At 36.4% G+C, this 20,624-nt stretch overlaps 1 protein-coding gene across 7 annotated transcripts in view; it reads left to right on the forward strand.

The window, feature by feature from the left end:
* Nucleotides 1-20,624, forward strand: part of MAGI2 (membrane associated guanylate kinase, WW and PDZ domain containing 2) — a 1,446,279-nt gene that overhangs the window by 489,866 nt on the left and 935,789 nt on the right. For all 7 annotated transcript variants that reach the window (XM_073238936.1, XM_073238938.1, XM_073238937.1 and 4 more), the window contains exon 2: nt 12,765-12,881. In XM_073238936.1, coding sequence (XP_073095037.1) covers nt 12,765-12,881 — 117 coding nt within the window. The remainder of the gene's footprint in view (nt 1-12,764; nt 12,882-20,624) is intronic.

A 20,624-nucleotide genomic window follows, 5' to 3' on the forward strand; every position in this document is an offset into this window, starting at 1 on the left:
ATATATGTTTGGGTTAATATCTGGAGTCTCTAATCTGTTCCACTGGTCTATGGCTCTGTTCTTGTGCCAGTACCAAATTGTCTTGATTACTATGACTTTGTAGTAGAGCTTGAAGTTGGGGAGTGAGATCCTCCCCCAACTTTATTCTTCCTTCTCAGGATTGCTTTGGCTATTCGGGTTCTTTGGTGTTTCCATATGAATTTTTGAACTATTTGTTCCAGTTCGTTGAAGAATGTTGTTGGTAATTTGATAGGGATTGCATCAAATCTGTATATTGCTTTGGGCAGGATGGCCATTTTGACCATTTTGACGATATTAATTCTTAGCCAGAGCATGAGTTTCTATTTGTTAGTGTCCTCTTTAATTTCTCTTAAGAGTGTCTTACAGTTTTCAGGGTATAGGTCTTTCACTTCTTTGGTTAGGTTTATTCCTAGATATTTTATTCTTTTTGATGCAATTGTGAATGGAATTGTTTTCCTGATTTCTCTTTCTATTGATTCATTGTTAGTGTATAGGAAAGCAACAGATTTTTGTGTGTTAATTTTGTATCCTGCAACTTTGCTGTATTCTGATATCAGTTCTAGTAGTTTTGGAGTGGAGTCTTTAGGGTTTCTTATGTACAATATCATGTCATCTGCAAAGAGTGACCGTTTAACTTCTTCTTTACCAATCTGGATTCCTTGTATTTCTTTGTTTTGTCTAATTGCTGTAGCTAGGCCCTCTAGAACTATGTTGAATAACAGTGGGGAGAGTGGGCATCCCTGTCTTGTTCCTGATCCCAGAGGAAATGCTTTCATCTTCTCGCTGTTCAGTATGATGTTAGCTGTGGGTTTATCATATACGGCCTTTATATTGTTGAGGTACTTGCCCTCTATACCCATTTTGCTGAGAGTTTTTATTATGAATGGATGTTGAATTTTATCAAATGCTCTTTCAGCATCTATGGAGATGATCATGTGGTTTTTTTTTTTTTTAGGAGAGCAAAGCAGAGGCTTTATTTAGAGAGAAAGCGAGAGGACAGAGCTCCTGGATCACACCTGGAGGGGACAACAGAGCCCCGATCATGTGGTTTTTGTCCTTTTTCTTTATGTGGTGGATGATGATGGATTTTCAAATGTTGTACCAACCTTGCATCCCTGGGATGAATCCTACTTGGTCATGGTGTATGATCATTTTGATATATTTTTGAATTCAGTTTGCTAATATTTTGTTGAGTATTTTTGCATCTACATTCATCAGGGATATTGTTCTGTTATTTTCTTTTTTGGTGGGGTTTTTGCCTGGTTTTGGTATTAGGGTGATGTTGGCTTCATAGAATGAGTTTGGGAGTGTTCTCTCCTCTTCTATTTTCTGGAAAACTTTAAAGAGAATGGGTATTATGTCTTCTCTGTATGTCTGATAAAATTCCGAGGTAAATCCATCTGGCCTGGGGTTTTGTTCTTGGGTAGTTTTTTAATTACCGATTCAATTTCTTTGCTCATAATTGGTTTGTTTAAATTTTGTGTTTCTTCCTTGGTCGATCTTGGAAGGTTGTATTTTTCTAGGAAGTTGTCCCTTTCTTCTAGGTTTTCCAGCTTGTTAGCATATAGGTTTTCATAGTAGTCTCTAATAATTCTTTGTATTTCTGTGGAGTCTGTCATGATTTTTCCTTTCTCGTTTCTGATTCTGTTGATGTATGTTGATTTTATTTTTCTCTTAATAAGTATGGCTAGAGGCTTATCTACTTTGTTTATTTTCTCAAATAACCAGCTCTTGGTTTCATTGATGTTTTCTATTGTTTTATTCTTCTCAATTTTATTTATTTCTTCTCTGATCTTTATTATGTCCCTCCTTCTGATGACTTTAGGCCTCATTTGTTCTTCTTCTCCAAATTTCGATAATTGTGATGTTAGACTATTCATTTGGGATTGTTCTTCCTTCTTTAAGTATGCCTGGATTGCTATATACTTTCCTCTTAAGACTGCTTTTGCTGCGTCCCACAGAAGTTGGGGCTTTGTGTTGTTGTTATCATTTGTTTCCATGTATTCCTTGATCTCTATTTTAATTGTTCATTGACCCATTGACTATTTAGGAGCATGTTGTTAAGCCACCATGTGTTTGGGAGCCTTTTTGTTTTCTTCATACAATTTATTTCTAGTTCTATACCTTTGTGGTCTGAAAAGTTGGTTGGTAGAATTTCAGTCTTTTGGAATTTACAGAGGCTCTTTTTGTGGCCTAGTATGTGGTCTATTCTGGAGAATGTTCGATGTGCACTTGAGAAGAATGTGTATCCTGTTGCTTTTGGATGTAGAGTTCTATAGATGACTATTAGGTCCATCTGTTCTAGTGTGTTGTTCAGTGCCTCCGTGTCCTTACTTATTTTCTGTCCTGTAGATCTATCCTTTGGAGTGAGTGGCATGTTGAAGTCTCCTAAAATGAATGCATTGCATTCTATTTCCTCCTTTAGTTCTGTTAGTATTTGTTTCACATATGCTGGTGTTCTGTGTTGGGTGCATATATATTTAGAATGGTTATATCCTCTTGTTGGACTGAGCCCTTTATCATTATGTAATGTCCTCCTTTATCTCTTGTTACTTTCTTTGTTTTGAAGTCTATTTTGTCTGATACTAGTACTGCAACACCTGCTTTTTTCTCCATGTTGTTTGCATGAAATACCTTTTTCCATCCCTTGACTTTAGTCTGTGTATGTCTTTTGGTTTGAGGTGAGTCTCTTGTAAGCAGCATATAGATGGGTCTTGCTTTTTTATCCATTCTATTACTCAATGTTTTTTGATTGGTACATTCAGTCCATTTACATTTAGGGTGATTATTGAAACATATGTACTTATTGCCATTGCAGGCTTTAGATTTATGGTTACCAAAGGTTCAAGTTTAGCTTCTTTAGTATCTTACTGTCTAACTTAACTTATTGAGCTGTTATAAACATTGTCTAATGATTCTTTATTTCTCTTCCTTCTTATTCCTCCTCCATTCTTTATATGTTGGCTGTTTATTCTGTGCTCTTTTGTGTTTCCTTTAACTGCTTTTGTGGGTAGTTTATTTTATTTTTTGCCTTTAGTTAGTATTTGGTTGATCTTTCTTTGCTGTGATTTTATTTTCTCTAGTGACATCTGTTTAGTCTTAGGAGTGCTCCCATCTATGGCAGTCCCTCTAAAATACCCTTTTTCAGGGAGATTGGTTAGGTCTATCTCCTCAGATTCCTTCTCACGGGAGACTGTCTGGGTTAATCTGGTCTGTATCAAATTTTTCTGCCTGTTCATTGAGATTGAGGTAGTTGTGGGAAGATGGCATGTGTGTGTCGGCTGAGAGAATGTCCCTTCTTCCTGGTTTGTGGCTTTCCTCTCCTGGGAGAACAGCAACCTCTAGTGGCTTGTGCTGGGCAGCTGCACACAGATGGGGCCTCTGATTCTTGCCTGGCCACTGTTGAGTTTAGCTCTGCAGTGGCTGTGGCTTAAGTTCCATGGTTGCTGTGGACGTGGCCTGCCTCAGTCGGCTGTTCCAATATGGCCGAGCCATGTCAGAGGGGAAAGAGGAGGAGGCTATTTATTGCCATGAGGAGCCTCTCAGCTGTGCTGCTGCCCAGGGGGTTAGGGCGCCCAGAGTTCCCCGGGATTCCCAGCTGCTGGTCTAAGTGTCCTGGGATGCTTCCATCCTGCTGTGGGGTCCCTGTCCCTTTAAGACTTTCAAAAACACTCGTTTTTCTTTGTCCTAGGGGTGCCGACTGCGGGGACCTGCTCACAGGTCTTACTGTCCCACTTCCCTAGTATTCAACACACCAGGCACTGTGTGTCTGCGCTCCAGTGCAGATGGCTGGGGCTGAGTGTTCAGCAGTCCTGGACTCCCTCTCCCTCCCCCTCTGACTCCTCTCCTCCCTTCAGGAGCTGGGGTGAGGGGCGCTTGGGTCCCGCTGGGCTGGGGCTTGTATCTTACCCCCTCTGCAAGGTGCTGGGTTCTCACTGGTGTGGATGTGGTCTGGCTGCTGTCCTGTGTCTTCTGGTCTCTTTTAGGAATAGTTGTAATTTATTGTATTTTCAAATATATATATATATGGTTTTGGGAGGAGATTTCAACCGCTCTACTCACACCGCCATCTTGGCTCTGCCCCCTTAAATTTTTTTTTTTTTAAGCAGGAAAATATTTAATCCATTCCAAAAACACATCAGGTAATGAAGAGACCCACAGGAAAATAATCTACCCACAATAGGATAGGGATGTGACTGGCTTCATGTTTATTCCTAAAATCCTAAGGCTTTGATCCTTAGAAATTATCTTGTCCTTCATGTACTCACAGCTACTCAGAAATAAATTACATACATCTGTAAAGAGTTCTGGCCTGCCAAAGCCAGATCATGGCTAGAAGGAGTGGGCCTTTGGTTATTGTATATTCTTTCTTCTCTCCCAGTCCTGGATCAGTCTTCCCTTTATTTCTAGAGGCAATATAGCCACAGATGTCTAAAAATGGATTTTTAGGAAATTATAATTGATAGCCTTCAGGTATGGGTAATTGAATTTTCCAAGCAATAGCGTTATAGTCTGGCAAGTGTGTAAATAGCCCCTAAAACTATAGTCAGAGGAATTAATTTTGTAATTCAATAAAAAGCCATTATAGTACCACTCACTTTCAAGGTCCTTGACTACATACTGCTTGACCCATATACTTCCCTTCAGCCACCTGGGGGCACAGCACACTCGGCCATTTGGCATCAGGCATAGCTTTCTTTTTCAGCTTCCAATCTCGAGAGGTTTTTGTTTTTGTTTTCTCCTCCTTCCCTTTCTGTTGCAATCTCAGAGGGACACCATGTGGGTTCAGTCTCTTAAAACCAGTTTCTGCTGCTCATTTCTCTCCTAAGTCAGTTCAGAGCCTGTCTTTCAGTGGTGAGAGTAGTAACAACCTAGGAGAAGAATGAAGACATTTTCTCGGGTTCTTCCTCTGCCCCCATTCTCATAGCCCCCAGTGGCTGTTTCATCCCTCCTCACTGCCATCCCACTTTTGCTTCCCTAACACATGTATCCATGCACGCATGCACTCAAACACACGTCCTCTTCCTTAAATGACATACCTGTGCTATGTCAGCCTAGATTTTTCTTGAAATCTGTAAATGCCTTTTAGTCATTATAATCCTCCATTTTCCACTATTATGCCCTGCCCTTATCTTTCCTACAGGGTTGATACTCTATTTCCTTAAGTATTGGATGGGACAGGGGAGGTGCAGATAAAAAAGCTGTGGGCTTACAAATTTCTGTGGGGAAAGGCATTTCAGATTTCTTTTTTTTTTTTTTGGTAACTTTATGAGTGAGTGAGTGAGTGATAAGGTACTTTTAAGAGTGGAAAGGAAATCTCAAAACCATTTTGTTTGCTTCTTAAATAGGAAATTTTTATTTTTCTATTTACACTTACACTTTGGCAGGCTGTAAAAACCAAACCCTAAGTGAAAAAAATTTTGCCTGATGAATTACATAGCTACTTTGGACAATGGTTTCTTTGACTTCAGCAATTTTATATAGAAACCTTAGAACTCTGAGATCTGTTAACTTTCAATGATTTCAATCCATTCATAACTATCCAATAAGTTATTTTTCCCTTTTAAAATTATGGTGGTATAATCTCTGGTTTAAAAAAGAATGAATTGAATTTAGGTCAGATTCCTTTTTGGCCATATATCTTTTTTCTTTGATTATGTTGAATTTGTTGTGAATTTTCTTTCATTATGCTGAATTCATTATCCTGCTTTTTATAAAGGACATATAATTTTAAGAGTTAAATTATTAATGTTAAAGAAGTGAACAGGAAATACCATATTCCTAGACTGGATTAGCCACCTTGAAACATTATAGATACATGTGAGTTTGTTTTCAGTTATGTTCCCATCCTCTACATGTCTTGGTTGTAAAATTTTGGGTAATGTATGTATAGCATCTAACACAATATAAGGCATATAGTGAGTTCTCAATTTCCCTTCTCCATTGGAGCCTATGATCATAACTGTAAGAGCAACTCTAACATTTACTTTGAGACCAAGGCTAACAATGAAAAATGAACTCAATGATAATATTCCCATCTGTGTAATAGTAGGGAAAGGAAATGATAAAAAGCCATTTTCAATAGAACTGGAGAATATTATAAACCACTTACATTTATCTCTGTCATTTTCTCTGAAATGGAAATTATTCTCTCTAGTTTTGAATCTCCTAATGATCAGCAACTGTTTAATATATTTTTTGTCTTTTATTATTGTATTTTTTATACAAAATATGTGATACTACTAAAATTTTGAAGAAAACAGCACACAGATATTAAAATAGATAAAAAGAATGGACTAGACTCTCTCTAATATTATGAGTAAAATATGGAAGAGATACAAATTTTCACACACCTAAGTGTTTCCAGCTGTGAAAAAGCAATTAACCAGATTAATTCATCTAGAGTGCATTACCATGGGCCTTGTATGTATGCTCTTGTTTAAAATAGGCAAAGGGGAATTGCTGGGAGGAGAACAATTTTAGTGGTTCATAATTTATAGAACTAGTATAGATCAAATGCATCCAAATTATTTGGTGTGGTTCTCTAAATGATTTAATTTTAGTACAACCTAAAAATCAGATAGGCCTCTAGATCATTGATACCAAAAAACTGAATTTTCCACCTAAAATGGCTAAGGAACCTGCTTCAGCAGACTGAATTAGATACGTCTTTCACCTATGTTGTGGCTGTGGATCTCAACAGAATCAATCAATTTTTCTGTGATTTATTTCTCCGTTTTTGAGGTGAGTCAAGCAGAAAGTATTTTTGAAAAAGGAACATAGCAATATAGCCTCATAATGCTTTCATTCTGTCTATTCCTCAACCTCCCTAAAATCCAATAAATTAAAGTAAATTTGCAGTTAATCATGGGCATATCTTAAGGCATGTGGTAGATCTTCCTCTCCTAATTCCTTACAGACTATTTTACTTGGTCATTTTACTACTTATTTGATAAAGGCAATGTATGAAATTATTTCCTGTTTATGATCTTAGCTTCCTGGATAATTCCAAAAAGAAAAAGAAAACAAGTTCAGAGAGATATTATCCATGATTTTATTTCTTATGGGCTATAACTTACTTGTGGTCTATAATTATACCTAACTAATAAAATAATTTGGTTGTTTGATTACCGAAAGAAAATAAAAATCCCCAAACTGTAAGATGCACTTAGTAAAATACTTTATATGGAAACACAGAATTTAAATCTAGCAGAGACCTTATTTGGTTTTATGCCTACTGTTATGAACTGAATGGTTGTATCCCCTCCAAAAGTAATATGTTGAAATCCTACCCCCCAGTGTGATGACATAATGAGGGGGGCTTCTGGGAAATAGCAGGTCATGAAAGTGGAGGTCTCACATAATGGGATACATACCTTAGAAAAGAAACACTAGAGAGGTGACTTCTCTCTCAGCCATTTCAGTATCCAAGGAGTAGGAGGCCATCTGCAGACCAGGAAGAGGCCCCTCACCTCAAACAATTGATCTGCTAGCTCTTTAATCTCAAACTTCTCAGCATTCAGGATGTGAGAAATAAATATTTGTTACTTAAGCCACCCAATGCAATGGTATTCTGTTATAGTAGTCAAAACTGACTATAACACTCACTTTTTACAGATGAGAAAAATGAAACCCAGAAACAATTAAATTGTTTGTGCAAGACCACACACTGAATTTTAGAGTGGTAACTAAAACTCAGTTTCCTAAATCACAATCTAACATTCCTTCCACTACAGCATTTGTGATTTATTTATTCAACAAACATTTCAGGGCCTTCCGTGTATAATAAGATAGTGCTTTAGAGACTGAAGTGAGGAGAGAAGAGAAGATATAAAAAGATTAGGTAATTTCCTGTTCTGGGGAACTTACAGTTTAATATACAACATAAAGCAGACCCATGGCCTGTTGGGATGTACAAAGTGCTTAGGAAAGATGGCCAGGACCTGGGAATTCAGAGGAGGAAGAAGACCTCTGGCCAAAAGATCACAAGGAAGACCAAGGGGAGGGTAATTTTAAGCTAAAAGATGGATAGGATTCCACTGGTAGTATCAAAGCGAAGGCCTTTTATCCATGAAGTTTCTTTAGTTGCAAACAACAAAGGGAAACTGGGAGAAGCTGGATTGAAAAATATAGGAAAAGGGCAGTTCTGTATGTCCAGGAAGCAAAAATGATGGTTAGACTCTTCAAGGTGTGCCGCTTTCACAATGAGTGCACTTGTGTTCACATCTTTGGGCCAACTCCAGAAAGAGAAGCTTTAACTGGCTAACTGAGGGCAAGGCAGAATGACTGCAGGTCTAACTACACTTACACAGAATGAGAGAGATACGGCCACGTGAAAAAGGAAATCAGGGTGCTGTTACCAACAGAAAGCAGTCCTAGATAATGCACAAACAAAATTCAAATGCCCACTTCAGCATCTTTTGGAGTGTGAATGGGGAAAAAAAAACTGAGGTAAAAAAAAGGAAAAATAAATAAGGTCAATAGAACATTAGAGTAGCCTGATTTAGCAGAAGCACAGGATGGATAGACTCGTCATCAGAATGAGCCAGACTGGCTTGCTGGTCATCTCCACCTTCCTCTTCTTGTGCACCCCACACCATCACAATGAACTGCTCTTCCTAGTTTATGTTAAGGTACAAGCTGATTCCAGAAGCAATTGACTTAAGGGAAGGGAATATGTGAGCCCGTGATCATGCCCATGAATGAAGTTGGTATTACTCTTGCCAGCTAGTAGCAATGAGACCGTTGGCACAAACATTATGGAACCTGGTATATTTTTCCCTCAACCTTAGGAAGAGTGTCTGGCTTCAGCTACATGGCCAGGACTTGAAATTGTCTTAAGGAGCATGCTAAGGGGATTCTGTGCATCTGAGCCAAGCAGCAGCATCCTTCTTTGCTTCCTCAATCTGGGCATTGAACTAGCAGAGGGGGAAAAGCAGTTCTACTGAGGACATTTCTGAACACTGTGAAACTGTAGGGATGCACACCATTTTCACCCAGTGACATTTAGAGTTTTCTCCACAAGTAATCCATAGGAATTGCTCCCTATTGCTTCCCTACTCTCCACTCCATCTTTGCTCTGAACCAAGTATCAAATAATTTGGGTGAACTTCACCTTCCTCATACATATATTTATATGTAAGTATATATATAGAAACATACACACATACATATACATACATATATATATACATGAAACCCAGAAACAATTATATATACACACACACACAAACACCTATATAGGGGTTAAGTTGAGATAGACATTGACTGTTTTGGCTAAGAAGTTTAGTTTTCAGACTGTAGATTATGCAAATTAGGTACATATTATTTAGAACAGTATCATAGGCTTCAAATCCCCCAGCTCTCTCATTGACAAATGTGTGATCTGAGAAGGTATTACATCCTTTAATCTATTATTTTATTTTGTAAAATAGAGGAAGTAAAAAATCATTCATTTATATGATATAATTTAATAATTATTAAAATATAATAGTAAGAGCCACTGAATTTTTTAAAGAGTACAATGGCTAAGGCATGCAATGAGATACTGAAGTTAACAGTGCTGTGCTGGACAGAATGAATTATGTAGGCATCCAGTAAGATACCAAATCTGAGTACCACTGACAGATGGTAAAACACAAACTACACAACTAATAGTAGTGAAATAAAAAATTATAACTCTGGCAAATGAGATAACAGACTATTCCTTTTAATAATAGATAACATCTACTGAACACTCACTATGTGGAATTCTTTATTTTTTAGTTTACTTTAAAATGTTAATTTATGTACTTGAAATCATGTAGTTTTGCGACCCAGGCTTTATTTTTAGCTCGATCATTGCCCACAGTCTGTTGCTTAATTTTTCCACTGTCTGTTGCTTAATTCTTCTCTAATTGAAATTTCTAATTAAGGAAAAATATTCCTTTAAATATATGTGTGTATATATATTATGTATACACATATATGTAAAAATATTTCTACACACACATATATCAATAGGTGTTATGCACAGTTGCAAATAAAAGAATAATTTTAGAAAATGAGTATATACTTTTTCTTATATAACAGGGAATTTTATGGTATGTAATTGCTGATATTATAATTTAGGTACTTAGTAAAGCCATCAGGGACCCAGGATATTTCTAACTTCTACTCCAGTATCCTTAGCAAATTAGAGTTTTCCTTTGTAAATGTCACTTCATGGTTAGAATAGGGCTCCTAGATCACAGGTATCAAGGCTAGTTCAATAAAGAAATCCTGTCCTTCTGTGTTAGGTCTCAATGGCCAGACCCATAGCTGCTGGAAGATCCAAGGGCAGCTAAGAAAGTGGGGAACGAGATTATCTGGTTGTTTTAGACCACTGTGATCCATATTCTTGGCCATATCAGCATGTTTGGGTCTGAAATTAAATCAGGTTTCTTAATAAAACGAATAGAGTACAGCTTGCCATAGTAAGGATAGTAGGTAAATAAAATTATCCTGCTTGAGAGATGCTATGATAAATTGTGAAGTATTTATGAAATATGAGGCAAGAAAAGTCCTTCCACAACAAAGTGATCATTCATTTGTGACAATTCATTTTAATTAACATAAGAAATTTTATATTCTCAGAAGTTTCACCAGATCTTTCCATAGGAAAAAAGGATATAGCCAGTGTTTGAATGAATACACAGCCTTTTTTGTTGTTGTTTTCTTTTATAGATAAACTTTTGAGAGGGCTTATAAAGTATGCTTATAGTAGAATAAATGGTTTAAACCAATAATATATTTTCAGGGATAAGAATCATCCTGGACTACAAAATGTGAGCTTGTCTATGTTACATTAGGTGAGTGATTCTAGCTCACAGTAGTGGTCAGACTACATCTGTTGTTCTATAGTAAGCATTTTCTCAGGCTGTCGGAAAGCATCTCATCACTTCACTTGGCCCACACCATAGACAAAAGGAGAAAGAGAAGAAAGATGGAGTAAACTTACTGAAGGCCCTGTAGACGTAGAACTCTGCAGAAACGACAGCTGAGAACAGGCAGCACAGTGCTTGCTCCATAGCTGTAACGAATTTGCAAGGGTAGGCGTGTTCTGCTGGTCAGGGAAGACCAAGAGAACAACAATGCGAGGATTTCTGATTATTAACTACTTCAGTGTGATGTCAGCGAATCCAAACACGTGGAAATGCAGAGCACTTGGAGATATAAATAATAGGTCTTCGTTGACATACGTGATGGTAGTTTCAAGTGACTTTCGCTTCTGAGTACTCTGCTTCTTTGTGAAAATGATTTTGAATTTGGAAAATTATTTGTGCAGGCATTCTGGATGTTATATTTATGTGCACCCAGTAAGCAACACATTTTTCCTTTGATGTCATTTGTTTTCCATTACCATATTATACTGGGTGGAAAAAAAATAGTTTGAGATTATTTGCTAAAATATGAGAGACTTGTTTGGAGAGTAAGAATTTGGAGAGTCAGTTCAGTTAAAAATACCATTTTTTATGGCACCTTACGGGAGCTGTGCCAGCAGAGTAGCAGGCAACTGAAGCAATGGATCTAGAAACTTGAGAAGTGTTACAATATATAGTTTGCAAATATATTAACTACTGTATCTGTAAAAGGTGTTTTGTTGCATATATGCACACCCACATACTGCTATTTACATGATCATGTGCTGCAAATAGACTGATGAATTATAATGAGATCCAAAAGGATTTGTAGGGAATATGATTTTTGTGACTATTACAAATTTCTTATTTCCTCTATCTTTAATTCTTTGTCTTGGCTTAATTTCCCAATACATTTGAAAAGATAAAGGTTTCAGAAATTCTTGTTTGTATTTTTATTGTATTTTATTAATTTATAATTTGTATTTTTAGTTGTAATTTATTCTTTTGAGTATAAAAAGGGATTTAGCTAAATCTTCATAATTTAACATAATTACCTTTAAATGTGAAATTAATCTTCATTAGATCCACAACAGTGGTTTTCTTGCCTAAAGCCCAGTTCATTTTTCATTAAGTTATAATGGCAAATACACTCAAAATTATTTCAATAATAAGATTAAAAAATACCTAAATTCTTTCAAACTTGTCTCTAGTTAAAAATATCTGCATATATTTTATATGCCAAAGATATTATTTTGATCTGTTTTGTAAAGGGAGTAAAGCTTAATAATTGTGTAGGGTTTTTTTCTTTTAACTTTTTTTTATCACTCTACTTATCTAAATCCATAGTAACTTTAAGTAACTTAAAAATCTTTTCCAGCCTTGAAGATATGCTAAGTGAAACAAACAAGTCAGTAATAAAAAGGCACATGTTATGTGATTCTACTTACCTGAGATACCTAGAGTAGTCGTATTCAGAGACAGACAGTAGATTGCCAGAGACTGGTGGAAAGGAGAATGGGAAGTGTAAAAAAATAAGTTTTTCTAGAGTTAATGACATATACTGTGATTTTCCAAAATCAGTTCAGAAGTAACATGTATCTTTTGCCATAAAATTGAATTCATTCTAAAAGAAAGGCAAATTAATAAAATATATGTGAAACAATGAGCACAGACTTAATAGACAATTATTATCTCAGTGAAAGTTATCTTTTATTATTATTGCAGTAAATGTTTCAGAAGGTCTAATGAACAATGTGAAATACGCATCTTTTAAATGGGTTCATGAGTATATTCATGACACAATCAAATTACTTACTTAAAACACTTTCCAATGTCCTTTATTAAGAAACTTTATTATTCCAGGAGGAATTGTTGATAAGGATCTTCGTCACTACCTCAACTTACGATTTCAGAAGGGTTCTGTGGACCACGAACTTCAGCAAATCATCCGTGACAACCTCTACCTCCGCACGGTGCCGTGTGAGTACAGCAGTCAATGTTATTTTCTTTCTGTGTTAACAGATCAATATCCTGCTATATATCCATTGTTTGAAAGAAAACTTAAATCATACTGATTTTTTAATTTGGGCTTATGGAACAGAAAGTTGATGTGAGATATGGAAGTTTTAAATGCAAAAGCTTGTAATTGCAGTTGTATAGTTTATGATGATGTCATAGCCAGAAGAGACTTGGGATTTTTGAGCTATAAAACCTAACTTACTTCTCAAATTAGTATTGAGAAATATTAATTCTAGTCCAGGATGTTGGTGATTCAGAATGAATTATGCCTGGGATACAACACACAGAATGAATTATTCCTGGGGTAACAGAGGAATGTAAATTCAATTTATTAGCTGAAACACTACAATTTTGAAAGTAGATAACTCCCAACACAGTATCTCTCAACCTCATCTCTGGTTTTCAGCAAGGAATGTCATAAGTAAAAAGAAAATATTATGCATCAAAAAATAAAAGCTAAATGTTCTGTAATTCTTAAAAGGCAATGATGTTGAACATTGAATACATATTTCCTACTCGCAATTTACAGGAATCCACAAACAACAATGCCTGATTGTGAGGAGGTGTTACTTCAAAAAGAAAAAAAAAGAATTGGCAAAATGATAAAATTCACAAGTCAACTTCTTAGTACTTGCTTCGTCTCATTTGAGAATCTGCTACTAACTTTAAGATATTTCAAGAGCTTCTCAAATTAAGTCCTAAATCCTGGATAGCACCAATATCCATTTATCTCAAGGCAGGTTCCATGACTTATAGACTTTCCAGTCTCTGCAGAAACTCTGATCTGTGGGTGTTGTATGTATTCCTTTTGTTTTAGTCTTGCTCTAAACTTTAATAAACTCAAAGCTATAGTCTGTGAAAGGTAGATATTAAAGAAAGAAAAACTTGGGTATGGTAAGTGAAACAAGCAAGCCATATATATGTTAATTTCTTGGATTGAACTATCAGAACTATATAAAAGGCATAGATTATGGATGATTACACTGAAATATTGAAAACACACAGAAAAGTGAAGTGGGTAGTTCAGCCCCTAACCCTTTTCACCTACACACAAACTTAGTTTAGGAGGGGCGATCATTGTTAGCACTGAATACTCATCAAAACAAAAATGCCAGGGCACCACCATCAAAAATTCCCAAATGAGAATGCTTACTGACAGACAGCTTGTCAGTCCAAATGCTGCCTTTGTCAGTGTGTGGGGGTTAAGTGAATAGACTTTTGGACTCTTGCTTCAAAACTAGAAGTTGAGGAAAGCACATTCTTAAACTTGTAAATTTGACAGAGTGATGGGCATAGGAAGATGGATTAAAGTGACTAAACTATTTATAAGGTAATGGGTGGATGCATTTTCAAACCTGTGATGTTGTCAGTGCAACCACGTGAATTTATCTTTTGTGACATGAAAGAGAGGAAATCTGAAATACTGAATAAAGAATTTGAGCACTTTATTATGTCTAAAAGCTGAGGGAAATAGAAAAGAGGCTGCCATTCAGTAATACTTGTAGTCCTTGTTAAGATGATGACATAAATAAGAAGTCTTAATTAAATATGAAAGATAATAGGAGTACATTTTGCACTAGTTAATTAACTCCTTAAATTAGTCATCTCTCTTAAGAGTACCAAAAAAGCACTGTGAAGGAAAAATAAATATTAAGGTAAAGTAACTAGGCTTATAGAAGTCAACATAAAGAGTTTTGTGGTTGACATGATTTTGGTACAGGTCCAAAATTCAATTAGAAATCCTTGGATAGTTTCTATAAAGGAGATAATTAGGAACTCAATGGAATCTCAATATTATAATCAAACAACTATTCTTTGAATTTGTAGCCATCACTCCTAATAGTTGATTCCAATAACACAGTTCATTAATACTACTTTTAACTTGGCATAAAAGTAGAAAACAGAACATCTAAGATGGAGGTAATTCTGATTTACATTATTTATAATCACTTTTATACTGATGAACTGGACCTGGACGATCCACCATCTTCACTCAGTATATCTTTTAGTGAAATGTTCAGACACTTTTAGAGGGTGTGCAGCAAAAATGTGTCAGCAGTGTGAAAAATCCTGCCATTATTTAGAAACTTACATGTGTATCCACAATATCTATTGGCCTTGAGTATGGAGTGGCATTTGTTACATATTCTCTTGGGTCAAAAAATTCTCATTAGTTTGTGAGAGGCAGCAAAAATGATGGCAGAGTAGGAATGCTAGTAAAATCCTCCCCTCATGTAAACACCACGTAAACACTGAAGAAACAACTATTTTGCAAATACAATTAACTCTGAAAATCATCTGAAGACTGCAGAACAGACCGTCTACACCTGGTGAAGAAGAAAGGACCACACTGAAAAGGTTAAAGGGGCAGAGCAGTGATCAGTGGAAATCCAAACCCTTCCCCCATCCCAGCCCACAAGCAGGAGGGAGAGGAACCAAGTGGAGAAGGGGTAAATGCTCAGGAATCTGGCACACCTGGCCCTGGAAATCTGCTCTGAGAATATTTGTCCACATTTCACTGAGCTTTGGTGATTAACCAGGCTGGACACCAGGGAGAGTTGGAGCACTCTTGTGGAGGACAGGCACACTCTCTCAGTCCCACTAAGACCCACTAAGACCCAACACAGAGGTAGAGTTTAAAAGATTTACCAGCAGTGGGAAGTATGTCAGAGGGCAAGGATTGGAGGGAACTCTTTCCTCTCCAGAGGAAAAAGGACAAGCAGACCAAACTTTGCCAGCCCTCTTTCAGCCCACCAGGTTGGACATTTTTGGAAGCCAGCTCTAAAACATTCCATCTCCCTTGCTGGTGGCTCAGTCCCACAGAGGCACTTCCCTGTATACCCATCCCACCCGGCCTGCTCAGCCCAGTAGTGGTCCAACATTGCTGACTGGCAGGCAGAGGTCACACAACCCTTTCACAGCTCTCCTGGCCCTCTCTCTGCTCAAGTGTCCAGATGCTTGAAGGAGCCAGCTCTAAACACTCCATCTGCCCCATCGGCTGAACCCCAGTGCCCACAGCATGCCTGCCCTGCCTGGCACATGTGGCCCAGCAGCCATCTGCCATTGCTGACCAGCAGGCAGAGGACAGCCCTGCCCAAGCACCTAGCATCTCACGGCACACAGAGGTGAGCTATGGGGCTCAGCCATTGCCAGTAGCCAAGCAGAAAGGTGGCCCTGCCCACAGCCAACCAGGAGCAACTTCAGCTCAGCCACAAAAGAGAACAGGTCACTGGTGAGCAAAGAGTCTTGAGCTTCTGGGCATCACAGTATGCCCACTTCATAAAACATTAAAGTATCACTGATATACAATCTTATATTTGTTTCAAAGGTGTAACACAGTGGTTCAACAGTTACCCATGTTATTAAATCCTCACCCCCTCTAGTGCAATTACTATCTATCAATATTGAAAGATGTTACAGAATCATTGAGTATATTCTCCATGCTGTACTACCATCCCCATGACCAATTTGTACTGTCATTGTAAATTATTGTGTCACTTTATCCCCCTCACCTTTCCCCCCCACCCAGCTTGACCCCTCCCCCTTGGTAATGACTGATCACTTCTCAGTGTCTATGAGTCTAGTGCTATTTTGTTTCCTGATAAAGCCATTACTTTCAAGACCAGGGAGCATAGCTAATCTAACACAAAGAAAGAAACAAAGAAACACAGACAAAATGAGGAGGCAGAAGAATATGTTTCAAACACAAGAAGAAAATAAAACACCAGAGAAAGAGATTAGCAATCTTCTTGATAAAGAATTTAAAGTCATAAAGATGCTCACAGAACTGGAGAAAAAACTGATGATCTCAGCAAGAACTTAAAGAGAAAATATGAGAAAGAGCCACTCACAGCTGAAAAATACAATAACAAATGAAAAATAAATGGCAGCAGAGGATAGAATCAGTGTGATGGAAGATAGAGAACTGCAGAATAACCAAGCTGAGGAACAGAGAGAAAAAAATTTTTAAATGAGAAGATGCTAAGAGAGCTGTGTCACAACTCCAAACAAAACAATATTCACACAATAGGGAGCCCAGAAAGAAGAGAGAGACAAAGGATTAAGGTCTATTTGAAGAAATAATAGCTGAAAGGAAACAGACATCCAGCTCCTGGAAGCACAGAGAACCCCTAACAAGGTGAACCCTAGGAAGACAACACCAAGACATATAGTAATTAAAATGGCAAAGATTAAAGATAAAGAGGGAATCTTAAAAGCAGTGAGAGACAGAGACAGTTACCTCTAAGGGAAACTCCATAAGGCTATCAGCAGATTTCTCAACAGAAATGTTACGAGCCAGAAGGGAGTGGCATGAAATATTCAAAGTATTAAAAGGGAAGAACCTACAACCAAAAATCCTCTACCCAGAAAGGTTATCATTCAGAATTGAAGGAGATACTAAAAGTTTCACAGATAAATAAAAGTTAAAAGAATTCACCACCACTAAAACAGGCCTTACAAGATATGTTGAAGGGATTTCTTTAGGTAGAAGTTTTTTTATGTCTAAATATTTTTCATCAGTGAGAATAAACCTACAGTAAAGGTAGGAGACCAATTGCTTACAAAGCAAGTATGAAGTTAAAAAAACAAAGTAGTGAAATCAACTAAACACAAAGTTATTCAAGGTATACACAAAAGATGTAGATTATGATATACATTAAGTGTGGAGGTGAGAGTAGAATAAAAAGTAGTACTCTTATAATGTGTTCAAAATCAAGAAACCATCAGTATAGACTGCTATGAATACAGTAAACTATCTGTGAACCATATGGTAACTACAAACCTAAAGTCTATAATAGATACACAATTTTTTTTTAAAATCCAAGCATTTTAACACTAAAGAAAACAATCAAATGACAAGAGTATAAGAGAGGAAAAAAGGAACAGAGAGGAACTATAAAAATAACCAGAAAACTATAAAATGGCCATAAGTACATACCTATCAATAATTACCTTAAATGTATATGGAGTAAATACACCAATCAAAAGACATAGAGTGGCAGAATGGATAAAGAAACAAGACTTATCTTTATGCTACCTGCAAGAGACTGATCTCAGACCTAAAGACATACAAAGACTGAAAGTAGAGGGATGGAAAAAGATATTTCATGTAAATAAAAGGAAGAGAAAAGCAGAACAATATGTATATCAGACAAAATAGACATCCAAACAAAAAAGGCAGCAAGAGACAAAGGAATGACATTACATAAAGATACAAGAATCAGTTCAGCAAGAAGGTATAATCATTACAAATATCTATGCTCCCAACATAAGAGCACCAAAATATATAAAATATATACCAACAGATCTAAAGGGAGAATAGAAAGGAACATGGTCTTATTAGGATTTAACCTTCCCACTTACATTAAAGGATGGATCATCCAGAGAGAAAATAAATAAGGAAACAGAGGCTTTGAATTACATATTAGACCAGATGGACTTAACAGAGAAGGACTTAACTTATATATATAAGAACATTCCACTCAAAAGCAGCAGGCTACACATTTTTCTCAAGGGCACATGGAATCTTCTCCAGAATAAATCACATATTAGGACACAAAAAGAGCCTCAATACATTGAAAAAGATTGAAATGATATCAAGCATCTTTTCAAACCAGAATAATATGAAACTAGAAATCAACTACATAAAGAAAACTGAAAAATTTCCCACAGACCCAGGGAGACTAAACAACATGCTTCTAATAAATAATTGATCAATGAACAAATCAAAGAGGAAATCAAATAAATGGACATAAATAAAAACAGAAACACAAAGTATCAAAACATGTGGGAAGCAGCCAAAGCGATTCTAAGAGAAAAATACATAGCAACATAGGCTTGCCTCAAGAAATACTGACAATCCCAAATAAACAATTCACTGCTAAATGAACTAGAAAAAAAAAACTAAAAACAAAGCCCAAAGTTAATAGAAGGAAAGACATGATAAAGACCAGCAGAAATAAGTAAAATGATGAATAAGGAAACAATAGAAAAAAAATCAATAAACTCAAGAGCTAGTTCTTTGAGAAAATAAACAAAATAGATAAACCCTTAGCCAGACTTGTCAAAAAAAAAAAAAAGAGAGAGTATACAATAAACAAAATCAGAAGTGGAAAAGAAGTTACAACTGACACTCCAAAAATTCAAAGAAGTATAAGAGAATGCTATGAATAATTATATGCCAATAAATCAGACAATTTAGAGAAATGGACAAAGTCCTAGAAATATATGCTCTTCCAAGACTGACCCAGAAAGAAGAAGAATATTTGAACAGACCAGTTACCAGCAATGAAATTGAACTGGTAATCAAAAAACTCTCAACAAACAAAATCCAGTACCAGATAGCTTCACAGCTGAATTCGACCAAACATTTAAAGAAGAACTAGTACCCATCTTTCTTGAAGTATTCCAAAAAGTAGAAGAGGAGGAAATACTTCCAAATTCATTCTATAAATCCAGCATCACTCCATATCAAAACCAAACAAAGGCATTACAAAAAAAGAAAATTATGGAGCAATATCCCTAATGAACATAAATGCAAAAATACTCAACAAAATATTAGCAAACCAAATTCAAAAATATATCAAAGGGATCATCTATCAAGACCACATGGAATTTATTCCAAGGATGAATGTATGGTACCATATTTGCAAATCAATCAATGTGATACACCACATTAACAGAATGAAGGATAAAAAACACACAATCATTATGCTAAGTGAAATAAGCCAGACAAAGACAAATACCATAGGATTTTTACCTACAAAAAAACAACATGAACAAAACAGCAGTACACTCATGAACTCATGAACACAGAGAAGTAACTAGTGGTTACCATATGTGATAGGGTAGAGGAGTATTCAGGGGGAAGATTGAGGGGGATAAAGAGGCACAAAATCTCAATCAATTACAGCATAGATACAATTTCAATAGATACTGAAAAAGCATTTGACAAAATTCAACATCCATTCATGAAAAAACGTCTCAACAAAATGAGTATAAAAGGCAAATACCTCAGCATAATGTAGGCCATTTATCAAACCCACAGTCCACATCATACTCAATGGTGAAAAACTGAAAGCTTTTCCTCTAAGATCAGGAAAAAGTCAAAGATGTCCACTCTCACCACTTATTCAGCATAGTATTGGAAGCCCTACCCATGGCAATCAGATGAGATAGAGAGATAAAAGGCATCCAAATTGTTAATGAAGAAGTAAAACTGTCACTATTTGCAGATGACCTGATTCTAAGAATCCACCAAAAAAGCTATTAGAACTAATAACTGAATTCAGCAAAGTCACCAGATGCTAAATCAATATACAGAAACCTTTTATATTCTCATGTACTAAATGAAATTGCAGAAATTCATTTACAACTGCATCAAAAAGAATAAAATACCTGGGAATAAACCTAACTAAGGAAGTGAATGACCTATACCCTGAAAACTATAAGGCACTCATGAAAGAACTTAAAGAAGATACCAATAAATGGAAATACATCCCATGCTCATGGATAGGAAGAATTAATATTGTCATAAATGCCACACTTCCCAAAGCAATTTACAGATTCAGTGTAATTCCTATCAAGTTTCTGTGATATGACTGCCCTTGCACTGTTCATCATGTAAGAACTTATTCACTATGTAAGAACTTGTTCACCATGTAAGAACCTCTTTGTTATGCTTCAGAAGATTGGAGACTGTTG

Source organism: Manis javanica, chromosome 6 (assembly GCF_040802235.1).
Source record: "Manis javanica isolate MJ-LG chromosome 6, MJ_LKY, whole genome shotgun sequence".
Taxonomy (NCBI): Eukaryota; Metazoa; Chordata; class Mammalia; order Pholidota; family Manidae; genus Manis; species Manis javanica.